The sequence below is a fragment of the Schistocerca americana genome, chromosome 4, assembly GCF_021461395.2.
Source record: "Schistocerca americana isolate TAMUIC-IGC-003095 chromosome 4, iqSchAmer2.1, whole genome shotgun sequence".
In the NCBI taxonomy this organism is placed as follows: domain Eukaryota; kingdom Metazoa; phylum Arthropoda; class Insecta; order Orthoptera; family Acrididae; genus Schistocerca; species Schistocerca americana.
Window position 1 is genome coordinate 149,300,045 of NC_060122.1, and position 24,138 is coordinate 149,324,182.

Below are 24,138 nucleotides of genomic sequence, written 5' to 3' on the forward strand. Positions count from 1 at the left end.
CATGAATAAATAAAGCGAGTTGGGCCTCACACGATCGCTGTTTCCGGAATCCATGTTGATTCCTACAGAGTAGATTATAGGTTTCCAGAAATGAGATGATACGCGAGCAAAAAACATGTTCTAAAATTCTACAACAGAGTAAAAGTACTGTACATACACTGGAGCGCAAAACTTATGCACGAAGGCAACTTTCGCGTGACGCATCATTGCCAGTAACATAGCTCGATGAAACTTGGATCGTATAGAGAAACAACTGCTACAGCAAATAGTACGGATTGTAACTGAAAGAGATACAGACATTCGTATTGAGGCGAACAGAAATGACATGTTTATTCAAAGACAGTAATTACATTAAAGTCACCACGATTTAGATTGTTCCCCAGACATTGCAAAAGGCGAGACATGGTGCTTAATGGGAGATGGAAGGCAAGTTGGTTTCAAAAATTCGATTGTTAGATTTTAGCATATTTGAAATGCCTGGTCTTTCCTGCATGAAACAGTTTTTGTTTTACACAAATACGACAATTTTTTCGTGAGATATGATGGTTTTCCTGACGCTCTGTGCAATCTGCCATTTAAATGCCACGCCTTCCTTTTTGCGCCATGCAGAGATAATGCACAGCATTAAATTAAATTAAATTAAACCCATATTTAGAGAGCTTTGTAAAGATACCTTGTCGAAGAAATGTCTTCAAGAGAAAACCCTAAATTTAAATGAATGTGTGAATTCTGTCATTTGGAACCAGTTACCGAAAACTGTATTTGTTCAGCTTACAACCTTCAAACTTGGTGTTTATGATGCTATTTTATGCTTCAATGATGGTGTAATAAGAAAACTGGATATTTTTGAATTATTGGGCATAAAATCTAGTGGAAATATTGCAAAATCCTTGGTGCAAATAGATAAAGAGAGAATTCTCGAAGCAGATTTTGCTAATTTAAAATGCACAAAACAAGCCTGACAGAAAAGCAGAGGGACCAAGAGAAGAAAAGAAGATCAGTATGATTCAGATGATGCTCAGTATGGCACAGGAAAATATTGCTGATAAGTAATTCTCATCAATAACTACACTAGAATTGCAATATTAAACCTGAAATGGATTTTTCTCAAAACTACCTTTTTTCCTTTCAGGTACCATTATTTGATAATCTAATGGGGTTAGAAACACGAAATTTGGTCAATTTCTACTGCAGATGGTAATATGTAATTACAAGTAAATTGAGAACCACCAAATAATCAGAAACCGTTTTATAATAATTGATGTACAAAAAAGTTAAATTTTACTAGTAAAAGAATTTTTTTTTCTTCAGCACCATAAGAGGTATTATGTACATTTTACTTGTAAATTGAGGCATATATGTTATATGTATGCAGTAAAAATTTCATTGTTTTGTCACTTATAATTCTTTTGAAAAGTGTACCTATTCAAAGGGTAAAATAGCATTGGCAGGATAGGGATAAAATTGCTTTCCGTCTCCCCTTGTAGGGTGAGTGTGATCACCACGGACGACAATACACGGTATCCGATGTTGCCCACAAGGTTGGTAAGGAGTTCTTGTGGTGGGGGATTTCATTTGTCCACCAGCACAGTTGACAACTGCTAGAAGGCTGTTGGTGCATGTGGAGGCGCTGCAATACGTATCAACGCATCCCCCTTGTGCTCTATGGGATTTAAGTCGGAGTAACGGGCAGGACAGCCCATTCGCCGAAAAGCCTCTCGTTCCAAGAGTTCCTCCAATTGCCGCCCATGTGCGGGTGTTGACGGAACGGAGAGTACTGGTCGTCGGGCAAAGAGACTACCCCCATTCAGCCGCCATGCCACTGTGTAGCGTGAGATTGGTTATCTCTCAGTCCTGTTAAGTGTGGTTGCTGTTCCATGACGTGAATCCCTTCTTGCCTGTTGCACAGTTTAGCGGTCATCTGCTGTTGTAGCTGCTCGTGGTCGACCACGTGCTGTCTTTTTAACAGCAGTGCCTGAGCTTCAGAACGCTGTTCGTGCATGTAAAGCAAAGCTATGAGCAGTACTAAACTCGTGGGCTACCCTCGTCACACTTCGTTCTTCTTCCACTTTCCCGATGATTCTTCCCCGGGTGAAGTGTATGAACAGATTTTGTTGCTCGTTTCAGTTTCACAGGGTCGTGAAACTACAACAGTTACTATGTGGTTTCACTTAAATATGTTCTTTCACTGAACAATACAAAAAACTAACTCGTTTCGAGGTTAGGAAACGACTGAAACAACTCACTAACGGTTGCCAACAATGATATAAACATTCATACGAGGGTCACTCCAAAAGAAATGCACACCATTTTTTTTAAATCCATCTTTTATTCTACATGTTTGAAAGTTTTACAGTGTGTAGATACACCCTCTAGGAACAATATTTTCATTTCTCCACATTATTTCCATCCCTCTCAACTGCCTTACGCCACCTTGGAACCAGCGCCTGTATACCCACACGGTAAAATTCTGGACCAACCTGTTGGAGCCACTGTTTGGCAGCATGCACAAGGGAGTCATCATCTTCAAACCTTGTTCCACGAAGAGAGTCTTTCAGTTTCCCAAAGAGATGATAGTCACATGGAGCTAGGTCAGGACTGTAAGGCGGGTGTTTCAGTGTTGTCCATACGAGTTTTGTGATCGCTTCCATGGTTTTTTGACTGACATGTTGTCGTGCATTGTCGACCAACAGCAAAACATCCTGCTTTTGCCGATGTGGTCGAACACGACTCAGTCGAGCTTGAAGTTTCTTCAGTGTCGTCACATATGCATCAGAATTGATGGTGGTTCCACTTGGCACGATATCCACAAGCAAGAGTCCTTCGGAATCGAAAAACACCGTAACCATAACTCTTCCAGCAGAAGGTGTGGTTTTGAATTTTTTTCCTTGGGTGAATTTGCATGATGCCACTCCACTGATTGCCTCTTCGTCTCTGGTGAAAAATGATGGGGCCATGTTTTATCACCTGTCACAATTCTTCCAAGAAATTCATCTCCACCATTCTCGTACTGTTCCAAAAGTTCGCTGCATACCGTTTTTCTTGTTTCTTTGTGAGCCACTGTCAACATCCTGGGAACCCACCTGGCACAAACCGTTTTTAACGCCAACACTTTCAGTATTCTGCAAACACTTCCTTCCCCTATCCCAACGTAGCGTGACAATTCGTTCACTGTGATGCGTCTGTCAGCAGTCACCAATTCGTTAACTCTCTGCACATTGTCCGGAGTGTGTGCAGTACGAGGCCTGCAGCTGCGAGGACAATCCTCAATATTGCCGTGCCCGCTTTCATCACGTAACCTGCTTGCCCACCGACCAACTGTTCTGCGATCGACAGCAGCACCTCCATACACCTTTTTCAATCTCTTGTGGATGTTTCCCACTGTCTCGTTTTCACGCCACAGGAATTCTATGACAGCACGTTGCTTCTGACGAACGTCAGGTGTAGTAGTCATCTTGAAGACATGCTGTGACGGCGCCACTCACGGGAACAGGTTGAACTAAGTTTGAAAACAAGCGGGAAGGATGTATCTACACACTGTAAAACTTTCACACATGCAGAATGAAAACAGTATTTTTACAGAAATAGTGTGCATTTCTTTTGGAGTGACCCTCGTACATTCTTAATTGAAAGCAAATAAATTTACTAGTATAATGATCTTTGCTTCTATCGATGTTCTGGAAAACTACTGCAGGTTCACGTCTGGGACATGTTTTATTAGATTCACCATACCAATAACAACAACATAATTGGAAATCGTGCTTTACTTTAACCTCGTACAGTTTTGCGATGGCTTTATATTAACGAAGTTGCTAAATTTCAGGCAAAATCTTTTATTAGTCGTAACTCTGTAACTAAACATTTGCGGACATACGGTTATAAGAACTTTTTTCTTTAGTTTTACTTGTAGAATAACATATTAAAATATTTACGTACCTTCGTGAATCACCCTGTATATATAAACAATTTGGGAGACAATCTCAATAGTGGTCTACGGTTGTTTGCAGATAATACCGTCGTTTATCGTCAAATAAAGTCATCAGAAGATCAAAATAAATTGCAAACGATGTACAAAGGATATCCGTGTAGTGCGAAAATTGGAAATTGACCCCAAATAATGAAAAGTGTTACGCCATCCGCATGAGTGCTGAAACAAATTCGTTAAACTTCGGTTACACAATAAATCAGTCAAATCTGAAGGCCGTAAATTCAACTAAACACCTAGAAATTACAATTACGAACAACTTAAATTGGAAAGAACACATAGAAAATTTTGTGGGGAAGGCAAATCAAAAGACTGCGTTTTTTTTTACTGAAGCACGTGGATAGGGTTTAGCAAGCACTAAGACGAGCAGTAGAAACTCCCGTCATTGGTGGAACACGTGGAAGATGTAAGAGATCTGCTAAAGAGACTGCCTACACTACACGTGTCCGTCCTCTTTAGGAGTACTGCTGCGCGGTCTGGGATCCATGCCAGATAGGATTAACGGAGTACATCGAAAAAGTTCAAAGAAGAGCAGCACGTTTTGCATTATTGCGAAATAGGAGAGCGAGTGTTACGGACATGATACAGGATTTTGGTTGGACACCATTAACACAACGGCATTTTTCATTGCGGCGGAATCTTCTCACGAAATTTCAATCACCAACTTTCACCTCTATATGCGAAAATATTTTGTTGACACCGACGTACAAAGGGAGAAACGATCATTATAACAAAATAAGGGAAATCAGAGCTCGCACGGATAGACATAGGCGTTCGTTTTTTCCGCGCCCTGTTCGAGATTGGAATAATAGAGAATTATTGTGAAGGTCGTTCGATGAACGCTCCGCCAGGCACTTCAGTGTGATTTGCTGAGTATCCTTGTAGATGCAGGTTTACAGGCCTAGTTTTATTGGTGTGCCCGCTCGATACGACTGTCCTTGCGGCAGGTGGCGGCGCTAACTTCCGACGACTCCCTGGAGGGCGCTGGAGCCGGCGACGGTCCGGACCCACAGCAAGACGACCCGGAGGCATCCGACCAGCAGTTCTTCCCGTCGTTCGCGCCGCTCTTCCAGCCGCTGGGACACTCCAGGCCGCAGCTGCTCTTCCAGGTGAGACACTCACTTGCTCACTCGCTTGCTGCTGTATGACCTGTTGTGGTGATTCTTTTATGTATTGGTATTTATGTGTTATGAAACGTTGGAGTTAGTGGTATTCTGGCTACTTCACAACTGGAGAATTATTTTTGTCAGTGACTCAGTTATAGTACTTCTCGCAGTCAGTTTGACCAACATGATGTTTTTATCTGAAAAGCAACCACCAACACAGATATTTTCAGCTGTAAAACAGTAAAAGAAGCAAAAGTCTGCTGTTACCAATCACCGTTTTGTGTACTTCCACGACTCATTTCAAAGGTTTAAATCTCCATCATCGGGTAGATTTACACTAGTTAGTGTGACATTTGTGTGTGTGTTGTGTTACGATTTTTTGGAGGAACTTGTGGCACTGTCTCCAGTGGTCACAGGTTCCTTCCGCTGTCGTAACACATCGCATGTATACTGTCATATTTGTAAACTAATATATTTGTTCATGTAATATTTAGCCTAAATATAATCGAATATTACTTAAAAGTGTTATAAAATAACAACACATCACATGTATACTGTCATCTTTGTAAACCAATATATTTGATTACAAATATGACAGTATACATGATGGAGGTTTAAACCTTTGAAACGAGTCATGGAAATAAACAAAACGGTCATTGGTAACAGTACACTTGTTGTTTCATTTAATGTCAATAACAATCACGGTAAAGCCTAACCTAAAATGATCGCATTTAAAGGTATAGGACCGTATTTGTGTTTCTAAACAAAATCGGTTTTTATAAATTATTTTTTATTCTTGTGGAAATGAAACGCTAATGGGATTCTTGCAACTTTATTAATCGGGGATCAAAATAATTTCTTGAATTTACTTTGCTCAAACATGATTCAATATTGGATATACTGATTACTTTTACAGTTTCAAAGGAAGAACCGCTAATCAAGAGAATTCTCCTGCATTCACATTTATATTTGTTTGTTAAAACTAGCAAATATTAAGATATTTATCACGAGTCTGGGCTGTTACCATTTAGAACAATGGCGCTGACCTCTGCACCAATGTTCCCCTATAAAATTTGCATAAAGACATTAATTGTGCCGCTTCATGAATATAGGAGCTGGTACATATAAAATTTTACAACACTTTTAAGTAATATTTGATTATACACTACTGGCCATAAAAATTGCGACACCAAGAAGAAATGCAGATCATAAACGGGTATTCATTGGACGAATATATTATACTAGAACTGACATGTGATTATATTTTCACGCAATTTCGGTGCATAGATCCTGAGAAATCAGTACACAGAACAACCACCTCTGGCCGTAATAACGGCCTTGATACGCCTGCGCATTGAGTCAAACAGAGCATGGATGGCGTGTACAGGTATAGCCGCCCATGCAGCTTTAATACGATACCACAGTTCATCAAGAGTAGTGACTGACGTATTGTCACGAACCAGTTGCTCGGCCATCATTGACGAGACGTTTTCAATTGGTGAGAGATCTGGAGAATGTGCTGGCCAGGGCAGCAGGCCAACATTTTCTGTATCCAGAAAGGCCCGTACAGGACCTGCAACATGCGGTCGTGCATTATCCTCCTGAAATGTAGGGTTTCGCAGGGATCGAATGAAGGGTAGAGTCACGGGTCGTAACACATTTGAAATGTAACGTCCACTGTTCAAAGTGCCGTCAATGCGAACAAGAGGTGACCGAGACGTGTAACCAATGGCACCCTATACCATCACGCCGGGTGATACGCCAGTATGGCGAAGACGAATACACGCTTCCAATGTGCGTTCACCGCGATATCGCCAAACACGGATGCGACCATCATGATGCTGTATACAGAACCTGGATTTTTCCGAAAAAATGACGTTTTGCCATTCGTGCACCCAGGTTCGTCGTTGAGTACACCATCACAGGCGCTCCTGTCTGTGATGGAGCGTCAAGGGTAACCGCAGCCATGGTCTCCGAGCTGATAGTCCATGCTGCTGCAAACCTCGTCGAACTGTTCGTGCAGGTGGTTTTTGTCTTGCAAGCATCCCCATCTGTTGACTCAGGGATCGAGACGTGGCTGCACGATCCGTTACAAACATGTGGATAAGATGCCTGTCGTCTCAACTGATAGTGATACTAGGACGTTGGGATCCAGCACGGCGTTCCGTATTACCGTCCTGAACCCACCGATTCCATATTCTGCTAACAGTCATTGGATCTCGGCCAACGCGAGCAGCAATGTCGCGATACGATAAACCGCAATCGCGATAGGCTACAATCCGCCCTTTATCAAAGTCGGTAACGTGGTGGTACGCATTTCTTCTCCTCACACGAGGCATCACTTCAACGTTTCACCAGGCAACGCCGGTCAACTGCTGTTTGTGTATGAGAAATCGGTTGGAAACTTTCCTCATGTCAGCACGTTGTAGGTGTCGCCACCGGCGCCAGCCTTGTGTGAATGCTCTGAAAAGCTAATCATCTGCATATCACAGCATTTTCTTCTTGTCGGTTAAATTTCGCGTCTGTAGCACGTCATCTTCGTGGTGTAGCAATTTTAATGGCCAGTTGTGTATTTAGGCTAAATATTACATGAAACTTACACGTTTTCGTTCCTCATCACAAAATGGCTTCTCTCACTACGAAGAACCAAAAGGGAAGAGAGAGAAATTCTTTTGTAAAAGAACAGAGATCGCAATTACACTCGCAGATCATATTAATTGATTACAGAGTCTTTGTGATTTTTCTGCAATAATATTTATTTCATTACAACGTTAGTTTTGGTATATTTGCAAAGTAGTTCAGTATCATTTTTATCACGTTATGTGACGTACCGCCACACTGTTATCTAGTGGCTAAGTCCGCCCCGATAGCTGAGTGGTCAGCGTGACGGACTGCCGTCCTAAGGGCCCGGATTCGATTCCCGGCTGGGTCGGGGATTTTCTCCGCTGTCTTCATCATCATTTCATCCCCATCCGGCGCGCAGGTCGCCCAATGTGGCGTCGAACGTAATAAGACCTGCACCAAGGCAGCCGGACCTGCCCCGCAAGGGGCCTCCCAGCCAATGACGCCAAACTCTCATTTCTATTTCCATCTAGTGGCTAAGAAAGACCGTTTTTGTCTCCGTTCTCATTCGCGCATTTTGTAAGAGTGCCGCATGGTCGCAGTACCACAAAAGTCTCCAGAGATGTTCTACCCTTTGTTTCCCCTTTGGTTCACTTTGAACTGCAGCACGGTTAATGGCGGCCGACAGGCATAGTTTGAATCAATAGCGTGCAGTCTGGCGCCGGAGTATGGACACGAGGCGCGTGGTCGTGTTACAGATATGAAAGTGATTACCCGTATAAGAAGCTGGTTAACAGGGGAGAGACGAAACGATACTGCGAGAGATCTACGCAGGATTCAGAACAAAATGTATGAAAACCAACAACGAATGGTCATCCTGCAGTTTTATCCCAGATGGAAAATCAACAGATACTTCGGTAAGTCAAGAAAAATTCAAAACTAAGCGCTCCGGAACTTGATACTAAAGTTCAGATGCCGCGCTAGGAAAGAAAGTTTATCGTAGTGCAGCAAACCAATAACAGTTACAAGACGAGGCTCCAGCAAGAAAACAAAACGAAACATGTAACAAGTACCTGAAGATAGATTTGTAAGAAATCCGAAACGAGTCATGGTTTGAGCCAAAGAAACCTTCTTAAACAATACTTGTGGCTGGTTGCTGTTTCACGCATAACCCTTATAGTAAAGCCAAGGTTCTCAACATGTCCCTTTCCGACAAAATAGCGATAAACCCGATAGGCTTGATTTCAGAAAGGAGGTCGTACATACTGACCAGAACCTAGAGGCATACCATCATTTATTTTGTGAACTTTGCTTTTAGAATTGTCTGAGAACATCTGGAAATATCTATTATTCAGCATGTTACCAATTAGAGTGATTAGTTTCCGACATGGGATGACACTGGTGAATTTGAGGAGTTCGACGTGCCAGACAGTATCATAGGCTGCAGTTGAATCTAAAAAGTACCCCACGTTTCTCCTCTGTTTCTCAAAGCCGTTTTCGATGTGAGCTGCAATTGCTTGCACCTGTTCCTGACATCCCCTTCCTGGTCTAAACCCACCTTGCTCTTGGGTCGTGTTTGTTGACGACTTAGCAGACTGCTGTGAATGAGCCTCTACAACAGCTTGAACGTGTCACTAAGAAGCGCAATGGGAATATAGTTTTCAACTTTGGATGGATCTTTGCTTGGCTTTAGTACAATAATAATCTTAGTTTTCTTGAAGAGAGGTGACAGATGGCCTGACTCCAGCGTATTTGAAAAGAAGCTGTTCAGCCATTTGAGAGTAACAGGTTGAAAATGCAACAGAATAAATGATAATCAGTTGAAACCCTTAGCTGCCGACAGGTGTTGTTGATATACCTCGACAGGGACAGCTGAAAATGTGTGCCCCGACCGGGACTCGAACCCGGGATCTCCTGCTTGTATGACATACGCTCTATCCATCTTTTTTTTGCGTTTTGTTCGTTGTTGATCGTTGTGTTTGGTCGTTGCGGACGTCACATGACATCCGTTCAAGTTCGTTTATTGATCCTTCCGCTCAGTTTTTTATTACAGAGGTGAACCAGCTCTCTGACCGAACACGCTGAGCTACCGTGCCGGCACCCAGCTGAGCCACCGAGGACACAGACGAATAGCGCGACTGCAGGAACTTACCCCCTTGCACGCTTCCCGTGAGACCGACATTCCCAACTGTCCACAATCTACATACGTAACATACCTAATAGGTATTTGCCTATCCACTCTTTACTCGCGCACACTAAGGTGACGATTCCCGTAAAAGTTTAGGCAACCTGTGCGCATTCGCACAGACGAAGGTCAGTGGCTGGGTAGCCTTTAACTACATATACACTCCTGGAAATTGAAATAAGAACACCGTGAATTCATTGTCCCAGGAAGGGGAAACTTTATTGACACATTCCTGGGGTCAGATACATCACATGATCACACTGACAGAACCACAGGCACATAGACACAGGCAACAGAGCATGCACAATGTCGGCACTAGTACAGTGTATATCCGCCTTTCGCAGCAATGCAGGCTGCTATTCTCCCATGGAGACGATCGTAGAGATGCTGGATGTAGTCCTGTGGAACGGCTTGCCATGCCATTTCCACCTGGCGCCTCAGTTGGACCAGCGTTCGTGCTGGACGTGCAGACCGCGTGAGACGACGCTTCATCCAGTCCCAAACATGCTCAATGGGGGACAGATCCGGAGATCTTGCTGGCCAGGGTAGTTGACTTACACCTTCTAGAGCACGTTGGGTGGCACGGGATACATGCGGACGTGCATTGTCCTGTTGGAACAGCAAGTTCCCTTGCCGGTCTAGGAATGGTAGAACGATGGGTTCGATGACAGTTTGGATGTACCGTGCACTATTCAGTGTCCCCTCGACGATCACCAGTGGTGTACGGCCAGTGTAGGAGATCGCTCCCCACACCATGATGCCGGGTGTTGGCCCTGTGTGCCTCGGTCGTATGCAGTCCTGATTGTGGCGCTCACCTGCACGGCGCCAAACACGCATACGACCATCATTGGCACCAAGGCAGAAGCGACTCTCATCGCTGAAGACGACACGTCTCCATTCGTCCCTCCATTCACGCCTGTCGCGACACCACTGGAGGCGGGCTGCACGATGTTGGGGCGTGAGCGGAAGACGGCCTAACGGTGTGCGGGACCGTAGCCCAGCTTCATGGAGACGGTTGCGAATGGTCCTCGCCGATACCCCAGGAGCAACAGTGTCCCTAATTTGCTGGGAAGTGGCGGTGCGGTCCCCTACGGCACTGCGTAGGATCCTACGGTCTTGGCGTGCATCCGTGCGTCGCTGCGGTCCGGTCCCAGGTCGACGGGCACGTGCACCTTCCGCCGACCACTGGCGACAACATCGATGTACTGTGGAGACCTCACGCCCCACGTGTTGAGCAATTCGGCGGTACGTCCACCCGGCCTCCCGCATGCCCACTATACGCCCTCGCTCAAAGTCCGTCAACTGCACATACGGTTCACGTCCACGCTGTCGCGGCATGCTACCAGTGTTAAAGACTGCGATGGAGCTCCGTATGCCACGGCAAACTGGCTGACACTGACGGCGGCGGTGCACAAATGCTGCGCAGCTAGCGCCATTCGACGGCCAACACCGCGGTTCCTGGTGTGTCCGCTGTGTCGTGCGTGTGATCATTGCTTGTACAGCCCTCTCGCAGTGTCCGGAGCAAGTATGGTGGGTCTGACACACCGCTGTCAATGTGTTCTTTTTTCCATTTCCAGGAGTGTATATTCGAGAACAGTTACTATCTTCAGAAATGCAACAGAAACTGAGGATAAATATGATCAACGCCTGCTGCCTCCCTAGGTTTCATATTATTTATAACTTCTATGGTGTCTTCGAATTGAAATGGGGACGAAAACTCAGATGTTCGTGGAACCGACCGTATCGTTATTTTTAAGAGATGTGTGGTGGTGGTGGTGGTTAGTGTTTAACGTCCCGTCGACAACGAGGTCATTAGAGACGGAGCGCAAGCTCGGGTTAGGGAAGGATTGGGAAGGAAATCGGTCGTGCCCTTTCAAAGGAACCATCCCGGCATTTGCCTGAATCGATTTAGGGAAATCACGGAAAACCTAAATCAGGATGGCCGGAGACGGGATTGAACCGTCGTCCTCCCGAATGCGAGTCCAGTGTGCTAACCACTGCGCCACCTCGCTCGGTAAAGAGATGTGTAACTTCTCTTTTGATGTGTTTATCTCTTCTTGACTTGGAGGTGGAGGTCATGTAGTCGACCATATTATTTAAATTCATGCCACGTTTTTGTCAGATGGTGGTGTTAGGTGTTGTCCAGCTTTCTGATTAAAGACCAGGCCTACCTCCTGCAGTGAGTGTGATCCAAGGAAGCTATGATCTCTTCCCGTTTTGCCTGCTTCGACTGTATTGGTCTGGTGCATAAGTTCGCAGCGTTTTTGTTTTGCGTGTTGGTATTTTGGTTACTAAGGGTTTATTTATCGATTGTCATTTGTAGTTCACTGTTGCTATTCAAGTATACATATTGTCTTATCATTTGGAGGTAGGGAGTGGAGCTGTGGTCGCTGGAAAATGGAGAAATCGGAAATTTCTGATATGTTCTCCGTTTAGCGTTCAGTAGAGGGGTGACAGCAGCGGAGGCAACCAGAAACATTTGCCCCGTGTGGAGGGATAATGCCGCTGGACAGAGCACAGCAAAAAAATAGTTTTTTCTCGTTTTAAGGAGGATCGTTTTGACATGGGTGAACTTCCATATTTGGAACGACCTACTGGATTTGATGAAGATCGTTTAAACGCATTAATCCACAATGATCCACTTCAGTATACTCAAGAACTGGAAAAAATGATGAACTGTCATCATTCCAAACAATCCTATTGGCAGAACATCCGCAACTGAGCCTCATAGCAGAGGTTGAAAATACCGCTTCAGTTGTAAATTACTTTATTTTCACATGATCGGTTTCAGACCAACCTCAGGTGTCGTAGCTGTGCTGTGGTCCTCGAGCGCCGCGCCTACCAGACGCGGCGTGCTGCCTATGAGCGCAGAACCCCCTGTTCTGCGCTCATAGGTAGCACACGGCGCCCGGTACACGTTGATTAGGAAAGTGGAGTCATGAATAATTAAGAACGTCTTCAGTTAGCATTTTGTTTCACTGACTCGCTTCTCCAAGAAGTGCCGATCGCAAGTGGGAAGTTGGCACAGTGGATAGACCTTGAAAAACTGAACACAGATCAATCGAGAAAACATGAAGAAGTTGTGTGGAACTATGAAAAAAATTAGTAAAATATACAAACTGAGTAGTCCATGCGAAGATAGGTAACATCAAGGACACTGGGAGGCCACGTGTGCCGTGGTCCTGTGGTTAGCGAGAGCAGCTACGGAACGAGAGGACCTAGGTTCAAGAGTGAAAAGTTTAATTTTTTATTTTCAGTTTATGTGACAAACCCTTATGTTTTCATCACTATTTTGGGAGTGATTATCACATCTACAAGAAAACCTAAATCGGGCAAGGTAGAGGAATCTTTTTACCCATTCGCTAAGTGTACAAGTTAGGTGGGTCGACAACATATTCCTATCATGTGACGCACATGTCGTCACCAGTGTCGTATAGAATATATCAGACGTGTTTTCCCGTGGAGGAATCGGTTGACCTATGACCTTGCGATCAAATGTTTTCGGTTCCCATTGGAGAGGCACGTCCTTTCGTCTACTAATCGCACGGTTTTGCGGTGTGGTCGCAAAATACAGACACTAAACTTATTGCAGTGAACAGAAACGTCAATGAACGAACGGACAGATCATAACTTCGCGAAAATAAAGAAAGTTTCAGTCGAGGAAAGACTTGAACCCAGGACCTCTCGTTCTGCAGCTACTCACGCTAACCACGAGACCACAGGTCTGCTTATCTCGCGTTGGCCTTGATATCGCCTATCTTTCATATGGACTACTCAGTTTGTATCTTTAACTATTTTTTTTTTCACGGTTCCACACAACTTCTTCCTGTTTTCTCGATTGATCTGTGTTCAAAAAAAAATGGCTCTGAGCACTATGGGACTCAACTACTGTGGTCATAAGTCCCCTAGAACTTAGAACTACTTAAACCTAACTAACCTAAGGACATCACACACATCCATGCCCGAGGCAGGATTCGAACCTGCGACCGTAGCGGTCGTGCGGATCCAGACTGTAGCGCTTTTAACCGCTCGGCCACTCCGGCCGGCGATCTGTGTTCAGTTTTTCAAGGCCTATCCACTGTACCAACTTATAACTAAATCTGAGAGGGGTGCGATGGGGAGGTTCCCTTGTTAGCACTACGCGTTTCGAGAATTTCTCTTTGTCATGATCAAATATTTACATTAGTATTTTGTGTGTTGTGCTGACTGTCTTGCACTGTAGTCCTCTTTTAGGGGTGATAAGATACTATACCTCCTCCATTGTGCAGAAAACCACACACATGCAAACCATCACTCATACAGTTTAAGAAATTTCACATTGTATGTGTGATTTTCTGTATAATGTAGTCCACCCCCGGTAGCTGAGTGGTCCAGGAGCGCCGTGGTCTCGTGGTTAGCGCGAGCAGCTGCGGAACGAGAGGTCTTTGGTTCAAGCCTTCCCTCGAGTGAAAATTATACTTTCTTTACGGCACGGTAACTCAGCGTGTTCGGTCAGAGAGTTAGCTGCCCTCTATAATAAAAAAAAAAACTGAATTAATGGATCAACGACGAACTGAAATGGATGTCTTCTGACATCCCCCCCAAGCAGATGCAACGAAAAAAACGAACAAAATGAGATTTAAAAAAAAAAAAATATGTGGTCAGTGCGACACTGTCAATCCAAAGGGCCCGGGTTCGATTCCCGGCTGGCTCGGAGATTTTTCTCCACTCAGGGACTGGGTGTTGTGTTGTCGAATCAACATCATTTCATCCCCATCGACGCGCAAGTCGCCGAAGCGGCGTCAAATCGAAAGAGTTGCACCAGGCGAGCGGTCTACCCGACGGGAGTCCCTCGTCACACGACATTTTTTTTTTTTTAATGTAGGAGGCAGAGAATGGTACCTTACAACCTCAAAATCACGAAACTGCCCTGTGCAAGAGAGCCGCAACACACAAATAAACAGCACACAAAATATTTATGTAAATGTTTGCATTCGACAATGAGAATAAATTCTCGAAACGCTTAAAGCTAAGCATGAAAAAAAATGTACCAGATGCACTGTTTCATTATTTAGACAAGAAATATCAGAGCAACGCGAAGAGAGCAAAGAAATCAACTAGCGCTACAGGTGGTGAAACAACGAAACACTTGAAGTATGCACCCGAGTAAACCCAAAGGCTCCTGAGGGTCGAAACAAACGAACGCGAAGCTGCGCATGCGCAGTAGAGACAGTTTGAAAACGGTTTCATTCGGTTGTGATATTAAACGTTAGCGACAGCCCCGGACATTCGCACAAGCCCCGCCCATTTAACCCCCTCCACACCTACCCCCCCCCCCCCCCACACCGTTCGAGAGCACATCAGTATGATCTTTGGTAGTCCTCGTCGCTGTCGTGTTTTTGTTCGTCGTTTTTTGTTTTACCGGTTTTACCGCGGTTGTTCATACTAGCAGTGTTGTGCTGTTAGTACTTCTTAGCAGTTAGTGTAATACTGTCAAAATGAAACATAGATATGCACTCTCAATAAAGTTATCATACACAAGGTACCTAATCTTGACTGTTGTGGTCAACTGCTGTCAAAAATGATATCCAACAGACATTAAAGTACGATAAGATGTGTTGGAATGACACTGACGAAATTATGTACCTATGTTTAACAATAGGCAGCTCTAAAGCTCTCAAACACTGAAGAAGAACTCAAAGTAATCTCGTGTCTGCTATAAGCAAGCAGTCATAAGAGTTCACAAGTAAAAATTCACCCATTACACAGGCAAATATTAATGAAGAATGTCGCTGTATAAGTATCTGACTGCTTGCATTACGCATTTCTACATTATCCCACTCATATTCTTTAGTCTTAATGAGGTAATCAGAAACAAACCAAGACATCGACTTTGCCTTGTTTATGCACAACATTGACTTTAGACAACCGAGATAATGGACAGCATCCTTGGCGGTACTACCAATTAATGTTTCCCAACAGAATTTGTTACACTACGCGAGGTGACGGAAATTTGCGCTCACTGCAGTTAACAAATGTCAGATGTTTTGATATAGTGCAGATGAAAGCTCATGAAATAAAAAAGACAGTGTGGATACCATTTTTGTTTTTCATTCTTATTGATGATTTTCAACTCGCATATTCAATGAACATATTTCTAATTCTTTCCACAATGGTACCGGAAAAACTGTATTTCGTAGTAACTACTGATTTTCTCCCTTGTTATGACTGGCATATCTGTGATAGGAACAACTTTGATGTTGTAACATGCGGCAGACCATGAGCGGAGCTTAGGATATGGATTGGTGTGGAGGGGGGTGATTGGGTGGGACTTGTGCACCGTCCGGGGCTGTCGCTAACGTTACGTCATTCGAGTAAACCCAAAGGCTCCTGACAGTCAAAACAAACGAACGCGAAGCTGAGCATGCGCAGTAGAGACAGTGTACCAGATGCACTGCTTCATTATTTAGACAAGAAATATCTGAGCAACGCGAAGAGAGCAAAGAAATCAACTAGCGCTACAGGTGGTGAAACAACGAAACACTCGAAGTATGCATCCGAGTAAACCCAAAGGCTCCTGACGGTCGAAACAAACGAACGCGAAGCTGCGCATGCGCAGTAGAGACAGTTTGGAAACGGTTTCATTCGGTTGTGATAGCTTTACCCGACCTAACGTAATTTCCGCAGGAGCCGGCGCACAGCCAGCGGCCGTCGTCGCTGCTGCGGCCGCAGCACAACAGCTTCCTGGGCTACCACCCGCACGCGCACGCCCACCACCAGCAGCAGCAGCCGCCGACCGCGTTCGGCGCGGGTTACCTGCGCGCCACGGCCACCGGGCCCGCCTCTGGCCCCGGTCCCGGGCCTGGCGTCGGCGTAGGGGCCGGACCCACGGCGGCGGCAGCGGGCGCGGCGCCCGCCTCCAACCTGCTCGGCTCCGGAAACTTCGGCGTCATCCGCGGCGGCACCTTCTACAACAAGTCAGTACCCCAGCTCGCCTACAATTGAACAGTGTTGCCAGTCAGTATAAGGTTATTACAGGGTAGCGCACGAAATGTGTTACCAATTGTTTCTTTCACAATTTACGAGGCACATTAGATATCCCGCTGGGATCTCTACAGCAGTACCAGCAGAGCTTGGAAAGACAAATGAGTTACGAAATGACGTGTAATTCACGATACTGCCGCTAGGAGACTAGTAAGCAGCAATGGCTGACAATGGAAGACTGACGACACAGCAATTGTGTTACTTTTTCATGAAACGAAAAGCCTTGTTGTGACTCAGACGCGTTTTCGACAATAGTTTAACACACGATGGGTCCCTTGCAAGAAGACCATCCACAGTTTGTACAATAAATTTGTACAGGAAGGAACAGTATTGAAAGCGAAGCGACCTCGGCCTAAGCCTGTTTGTTCGCCGGAGAATATTGGAACGGTACGAGTTGCTGTACAGAGAAGTCCCGGGAAATCGTGTAGAAAGGCAGCGGTGCAACTGGGAATATCCAGACGCTCCGTTCAACGCATTCTTAAAAGTGACCTCCATATGTACCCATACAAGATGACCTGTGGCTAATGGTTCAAATGGCTCTGAGCACTATGGGACTCAACATCATAGGTCATAAGTCCCCTAGAACTTAGAACTACTTAAACCTAACTAACATAAGGACATCACACACACCCATGCCTGAGGCAAGATGACCTGTGCACAGAAGCTCACTGAAGAACACAAGCAGCAGAGACTACTGTTTGCTCAGTGGGCGGAGGATAGGGAAGAAACTCTCAACAACGTTTGGTTTTCAGACGATGCGCATTTTCATTTAGACGGTGTGGTTAACAAACAAAATGTACGCTTTTGGGCCACTGAAAACGCACAAGTGCTTCATGAACGACAACATTATGCTCCGAGGATTACAGTGTGGGCAGCAATTTCCAGTCACGGACTTATTGGACCCTTTTTCTTTCAAGAAACTGTGAACAGCGAGCGTTATTTGAGCATGCTTCGCAATAGCTTCATTCCACAGCTTCTTGCTACTGCCTTGCCCTTCAACACGCAGTGGTTCATGCAAGATGGAACAAGGGCACATACTACACACACGGTGTTGAAGTTTTTACACGAGGACTTCGACACACGGATAATTTCACTCAGGTTTCCAGGTCGCTTCAATGACGCACAAAATTGGCCCCCCAATAGTCCAGACCTCAACCCACTTGACTTGTTTCTTTGCGGTACCTAAACGAAAAAATTTTTCCGAAAGGTCCACGTGATTTAATGGAGCTCAGAAGACTTATTCTTCAAGCTTGCAGTGAAATTACGGAAGACATCTGCCGTAGGGTAATCACTTACTTCAGTGTTCGTTTGAAGGAAGTTAGGAAACGAAATGGTGGACATACTGAGCATGTGCTGAGTTAGAACAAATCTCCATGGATAGCTCTTCATTGTAGTATATGTTCCTTTCAGATTGTATTGACAATAAAGTTTATATTCAAAAACAAAATGGTAACACATTTCGTGCGCCACCCTGTATATACTGAGCTTATCAGTCTCTCGTGTGTGGAAGCCCTTAAGCACCTCCTAGGCGATGAACAATATTGGGTAGTATTGCCTGATGCGCAATAATATTGAACATGTAGGGGTGAGATTGAGAGGTTGCAATATACACTAAGGCGATAAAAGCCATTGGATACCATAAGCACATATAGAGATGGCAGTAGTATCACGTGCACAAGATCTAAAACGGCAGTGCACTGGCGGAGCTGTCAACTGTAATCAGATGATTCATGTGCAAAGGTTTCCGACGTGATTAAGGCCACAGAGGAGAAAAGATTTTGAACGCAGAATGGTAGTTGGGGCTAAACGCAGAGGACATTCCATTTCTGAAATCATTAGGGAATTCAATATTCTGAGATCCACAGTGACAAGAGTATGACAAGAACACAAAATTTCAGGCATTTCCTCTCACCATGGACAATGCAGTGGCTGGCGGCCTTCACTTGACAACCGAGAGCAGTAGCGTGTGAGTAGAGTTGTCAGTGCTAACAGACAAGCAACACTGCGTGAAATAACCGCAGAAATCAATGTGGGACGTACGATGAACATATCCGTTAGGACAGTACAGCGGTATTTGACGTTAATGGGCTATGGCAGCATACAACTAATGAGAGTGCCTTTGCTAACAGCACGACATCACTTGCAGTGCCTCTCCTGAGCTTGTGACCGTATCGTTCGGACCCTAGACGACTGGAAAACTGAGGCCTGGTCAGATGAGCCCAGATTTCGGCTGATAAGAGCTGATGGTAGGGTTCGTCTGTGGCGCAGACCACACAAAGCGATGGACCCAAGTTATCAACAAGCCACTGTGCAAGCTAGTGGTAGCTCCGTAATGGTGTGGGCTGTGTTTACATCGAATGGACTGGGTCCTCTGGATGTCATTTGCAGTCATTCAAGGGCGTCATGTTCCCAAACAACGACGGAATTTTTATGGACGACAATGTTGCACGTCACCAGGCCAAAGTTCTTCACTATTTCTTCAAAGAACATCATGGACTCTTTAAATAAAAGAAACGCTTTTAAAATTCTACGTGTTAATTCTTCTTGTCTACATATCTGGAGCCCTCTGCCGCTAAAGGTAACGTGTAACATGGCGCTGTGTAACATAACTATCTCGGTGTGTGAGAAACAATGGGCAGTAATCGAGTTTCGGATTCGAAGAGTTTGTCCACATACGGCGCGCCCTCTCCTGCAGCATGACAATGCCAGACCAGACACGAGCTCTGGATGCTAGTGGGTGGAGCTGCGGGTGCTACAAAATAGAGTGCTAGTTGGAGAGATTGGAACATTTCCAGTTTGAGTTTAGAAGATGGTTGACAGCACATGAGGCAGGCATAAACATTTGCGCCTTGCATGGGGATAATGACATTGGACGCAATGCAGCAAGAAAAAAACTTTTTTTTTTCATTTTAAGGGCTGTGATTTTGACATTACTCTCCACATTCAGAAAGACCTTTGGGGTTTGAGAAGATCATTTCAAAGCGTTAATCGACGATCATCCACATCAGTGTACTCGAGAACTGGCAAATGCGATGAACTGCAATCATCCCACCATCGTGCCACATTTGCATGCAATGAGGAAGATTCAAAAATCTAGTGTCTACATATTACATGCTCTAAGCCAAAATCACAAAAATCAGTGGGTGATCATATGTGCATCTCTTCTTGTTCGTCATCACTTGGCTCATGAGCAACACTGATCATTCCTATCCTGTATCATTACTGGCGACGAGAAGTGCTACCGTAAGCAAACGAAAAGAGTGGTGGAGCCCAAACAGAGCAGGAACCCCCCATACAAAGACTTGCACGCATCCAAAAATGATAATGTTATGCACCTGGTGGAACATCGAAGGTGGCGTTTTTCTACAAATTGCTTCGCTTAGGTGTAACTGTCAGTGCTGACATTTATTGTCGACAACTAAGACATCTTCCAGACGCAGTCTAAGAACAATGACCAGTAAGAGGGCGTGAAGTGATAATACTCCAGGATAGTGCCAGTGCGCATTTTACTACACTGACAAAAAACACTATACAGTTGTTAGGCAGGGAAGTCATTCCACACCTACCTTATTTACCTGATCTTGCGCCCTCATAATTTCATCTTTCCAGCTCTCTATTGAACAGCGTAAGGGAACTTACTTTCCGGATGAAAATGCGCTACGAAAGAGTTGTTCACCCCAAAACCTTGTGATTACTACGTTGCGGAATCGAAAAGTTACCCCAGCGTTGGTACACTGTTGCGCATAGCGAAGAAGAATAATATGTTATTGGTGACTAACCCTATTGAGTGTATATGTTGTGTTATTAAACTTACAGAAGAACGCTATAAACTTATGAATCGACCCAATGTAATGCCCAAAGGTTATCCGTTTTCATGCCGTACCAAAGAACTTCGCATGGCACCTACACTTCAGGGAACATACCTCCATGGAACATACCGTAAAAACCAGCGTCAAATTATTACTCGCAGATGACTCTGTGACATGGAGTTCAACTTACATTATTCATTATACTCCCTCAGTGTGCGCCCATATGTTGCCGTTGTTGTTTCGACTAAAGTGCAGAAGTTTCACTGAGAAGTCCTTACATATCCCATATATATTATAAATGTGAAATTTTGTGTGTGAGCATGTTTCTTACATCGTAAAGCTAAAACAACTGGATGGATTTGGGATAAATTTTAAAACAGATTATATCGAATGGGCTACTTTTAAATGTGTGTAGTAAAAAATATTTATCAATTTGAAGAATATAATGCGAAATGTGGAACAATAATTACTCTCAGAAAAAGCTATCTACTCTGACTTTCGAACCGTATCGTATTTGTGAAAATGTGTTTACTGTTTAATATGTCTTCCATATTACGATTCAATATAATGCTTATACAATCCTCGAAGTGTTTAATCCATACTTCTATACAATCCCATTGCATTTTAGCCGCTGAGCATAAGGCATATCTTACTGCTTCCGAGACCCTTGAAGAGATGACAGTGTCATTTATTAATGCTGTACAACACATAGACGTGGTGGCTTTACACGTAGGCCTACAGCTTAGTAGGCTTTTAGTAAGACTGAATCTGATTATGATATGTGAGCGCAACTGCTGGTAATAGGCACACACGAAAAAAAATTTGCACTGCACCGAAATAGCAATTGCTTATTTTCTTTCTTCGTCGAGTTAGTATGTTTGTTTCTCCTTCAGGCTGAAGTGGTAGCAAGGATTTGGATGAACTTTGGAATGGAGGTAGCCTATACCCTGAATTAACACATAGACTATTTTTAATCCAGAAAAAAAAATCACTGCGCCTGCGTGGTGGGTAACGTGACTAAAACGTCATGGAAGAAACTTAACTATCAACTGAAGGAATAAGTTTACCGTAAAGATAAGTTTTTTTCCTTAAGTAAACAAGTGTGCTGTGAGCGACATGTATTCTGTCAGCGTCTCCAATTGTTTCAAAACTTGGTGTTTTTTTTCCCCCTACTTATTCTATCAAATACTTTGAAGCACTTTAGTTCAGTGTCGCTGCAGTCATCAGTTGGTAGCAATTGCGAAACATCGTACTCCTTCCATCAAATAGCATATTTTGTTCAGTAACAGATAGCCAACGTTCGAGATCCCACAGTTTCATAGTAAAGTAGCAGCAAGAACTCCACTGCTGAAAATGAGTGAACTGTGTAGGCGGCAGGTGTGTGAACCAAATACACTGTTGCTACATAAACCATGTTACAGCCAAAGATTTGTTTGGAGCAGTCATTTCTTTATATAGTACATGAGCGAAATGACTGTAGAAATGACACCGTGACAACAGCGTGCATTTACGGTGGTGGGCTGGAGGAAAAGCTTCTCCTCATAGGCTGAAGATAGGAGCACAAGGAATAGGTGAACTTCCGCACCACTCCCAGTTAATTCCTGAACTGTCCTTTCTGTTTTCTTTTTTCTTTCTGGCCAGTTTTTGTACCTCCTTTCTGCCTGCACCCTTGGAAGTGGCCAGTCTCACCACAAGTTCAGTGCAGCCCTGACTTGCAGTGGCAATGGGTGATTTAGACTTTTTTGTTGCAGCGATGATGACCGCGGAGTGTTCGGTGGTGGTGGCAGTGGGGACGTGGGCCTCCTGGGCAGTTCCTACTACAGCAACGGTCACGGCCGGCCCTCTTACTACAACCCACGCCCCCAGCCACACCACCACGACTTCTTTGCCAACTTCCGTGACTTTGCAGACATCAACACCCCCACCAAGTCATCCTACTCGCAGTACGTTGTCGTCTACGCCAACAAGAACGCGACAGGAGCAGCTTCCGCAGGCCGGCCCAAGAATATCATTGAGCAGCTGGCGCTGCTGGACAGTGAGCCAGCGTCCACACCTACATCGGCGTCCTCTGCAGTGTCGGCACCCCAGAAAAGCAAGAAGAAGCCTCTAAAGCCAGCGAAGGGCAAGGGCACAGTCCAGCGGCACGCTGACAAGGAGGGTAAGCCGGGCCGCAAGAAGGCTCCGGCGGAAGCGCCCAGCTACCAGAAGGACACCTATGAGCCTCTACTCGCACTCAGCTGAGTACCCACTCTGACGGCACCGTCACAACTGCCACAGTGTCCACTGCACGTAGTGGGCAGTCGCCGTCACACGTCCGGTGGACAAATTTTCCTCCAGGTGCAGGCAATGTTACAGTGGACAATTTACTTGCATGAACGGTGCTCTGTCTTGCCAGACTTGAGTTTGACAACCGTTGTACCTGAAACACACTGTACAGAGTGTGCAAGTCATAATGCCATAAATTCATTATGCTGAAGACTCAAATTAATAAAGATGTAGGCACATAACCCTCTCACACAACTGATACAGATCAAAAGTTTTCCAACAACTGTGCAGTTTCAATATGGGCCTCCTTAATGGCACATAGAAAAGCCTGTCTGCAGCCCTGCTCAGTTTTTCCCTCAGCCTGTGCTAACAATCCTAAAGTGATGGTACAGATGTTGTCAACTATTTGAAACTTGGTTCACATCTTCAATGCCGTGAGCTTTACTGGAAAAAACACATACCCTAGTGTAGCCTAAAAGAAGGTACTCTGAGACATTACACTTCAGGAACGTGTTGGCTGCAGTATAAGATCCGTGTGCAAGCCCATTTGAGTAGTCTTTCTAGGTCCACTAATGCTGATGTATTCTCTGCAAGTGACTGTGGTGCAATTACCTGCCTATACACCCATTGTCTTTCTTGCATGGTTTATACATGGCTCCAGTGGCCACAAGTGTCTATGCTATGCTTTTATCCATTCTATCTGTTGTTGATTTGTGGTACATGTGATGAAACTTCCTTTGTACCAAACTTGTGGATGAAATCAAGCATATCACACCACAACATGTTTGTTCTCCTCATGAATATTGTTCTAGTAACACACGAACCTGATTTATCCTAAAGAGCAGACTTTAAACAAACCAACCATAAAATAATCTTTTAAGACCCTCCGAGTTATGTGAGAGTTGCATATCCATACCTTTATTACTTTTGACCCTAGATCACAGTGAAATTATGGCATTATGAGTCAGACATCCTGTATAAAGATTAGTATGCAAAGAGCATTTGAGGCTATTGAAGTGACGAGCAGGAGACAAGTCTCAGCCTGAAATTTTAGCAGCATTTCACCATTTCTGTACTCCAAGCACTAGAGTGGTCCTGTATGTTCTTTTATGAGCACTGGAAACAACAGTGAGTGTGTTCCACAAATCACCTTCATTCACCAGCAATTTTTTTCACTCATTTTTTGTGGAATTAAAATGCTCA

General features: G+C 44.5%; 1 protein-coding gene across 1 annotated transcript; it reads left to right on the top strand.

The window, feature by feature from the left end:
* Positions 1–402: 402 nt before the first annotated feature.
* On the top strand, positions 403–23,462 carry LOC124613312. The gene is made up of 4 exons (XM_047142008.1): positions 403–426; positions 4,933–5,094; positions 16,505–16,794; positions 22,422–23,462. The coding sequence occupies exons 1-4, from the start codon at positions 403–405 to the stop codon at positions 22,909–22,911; spliced, it is 966 nt and encodes a 321-aa protein (XP_046997964.1). The 3' UTR covers positions 22,912–23,462.
* Positions 23,463–24,138: the final 676 nt, after the last annotated feature.

What these genes read in the sequence shown, in the direction of transcription:
- LOC124613312 (XM_047142008.1), top strand. Translation starts at nt 403, where the DNA reads ATGGTGCTTAATGGGAGATGGAAG. An exon ending in TGCTTAATGGGAGATGGAAG is followed by an intron (nt 427 to 4,932) that starts GCAAGTTGGTTT and finishes TCCTTGCGGCAG; the next exon opens with GTGGCGGCGCTAACTTCCGA. An exon ending in GGCCGCAGCTGCTCTTCCAG is followed by an intron (nt 5,095 to 16,504) that starts GTGAGACACTCA and finishes TAATTTCCGCAG; the next exon opens with GAGCCGGCGCACAGCCAGCG.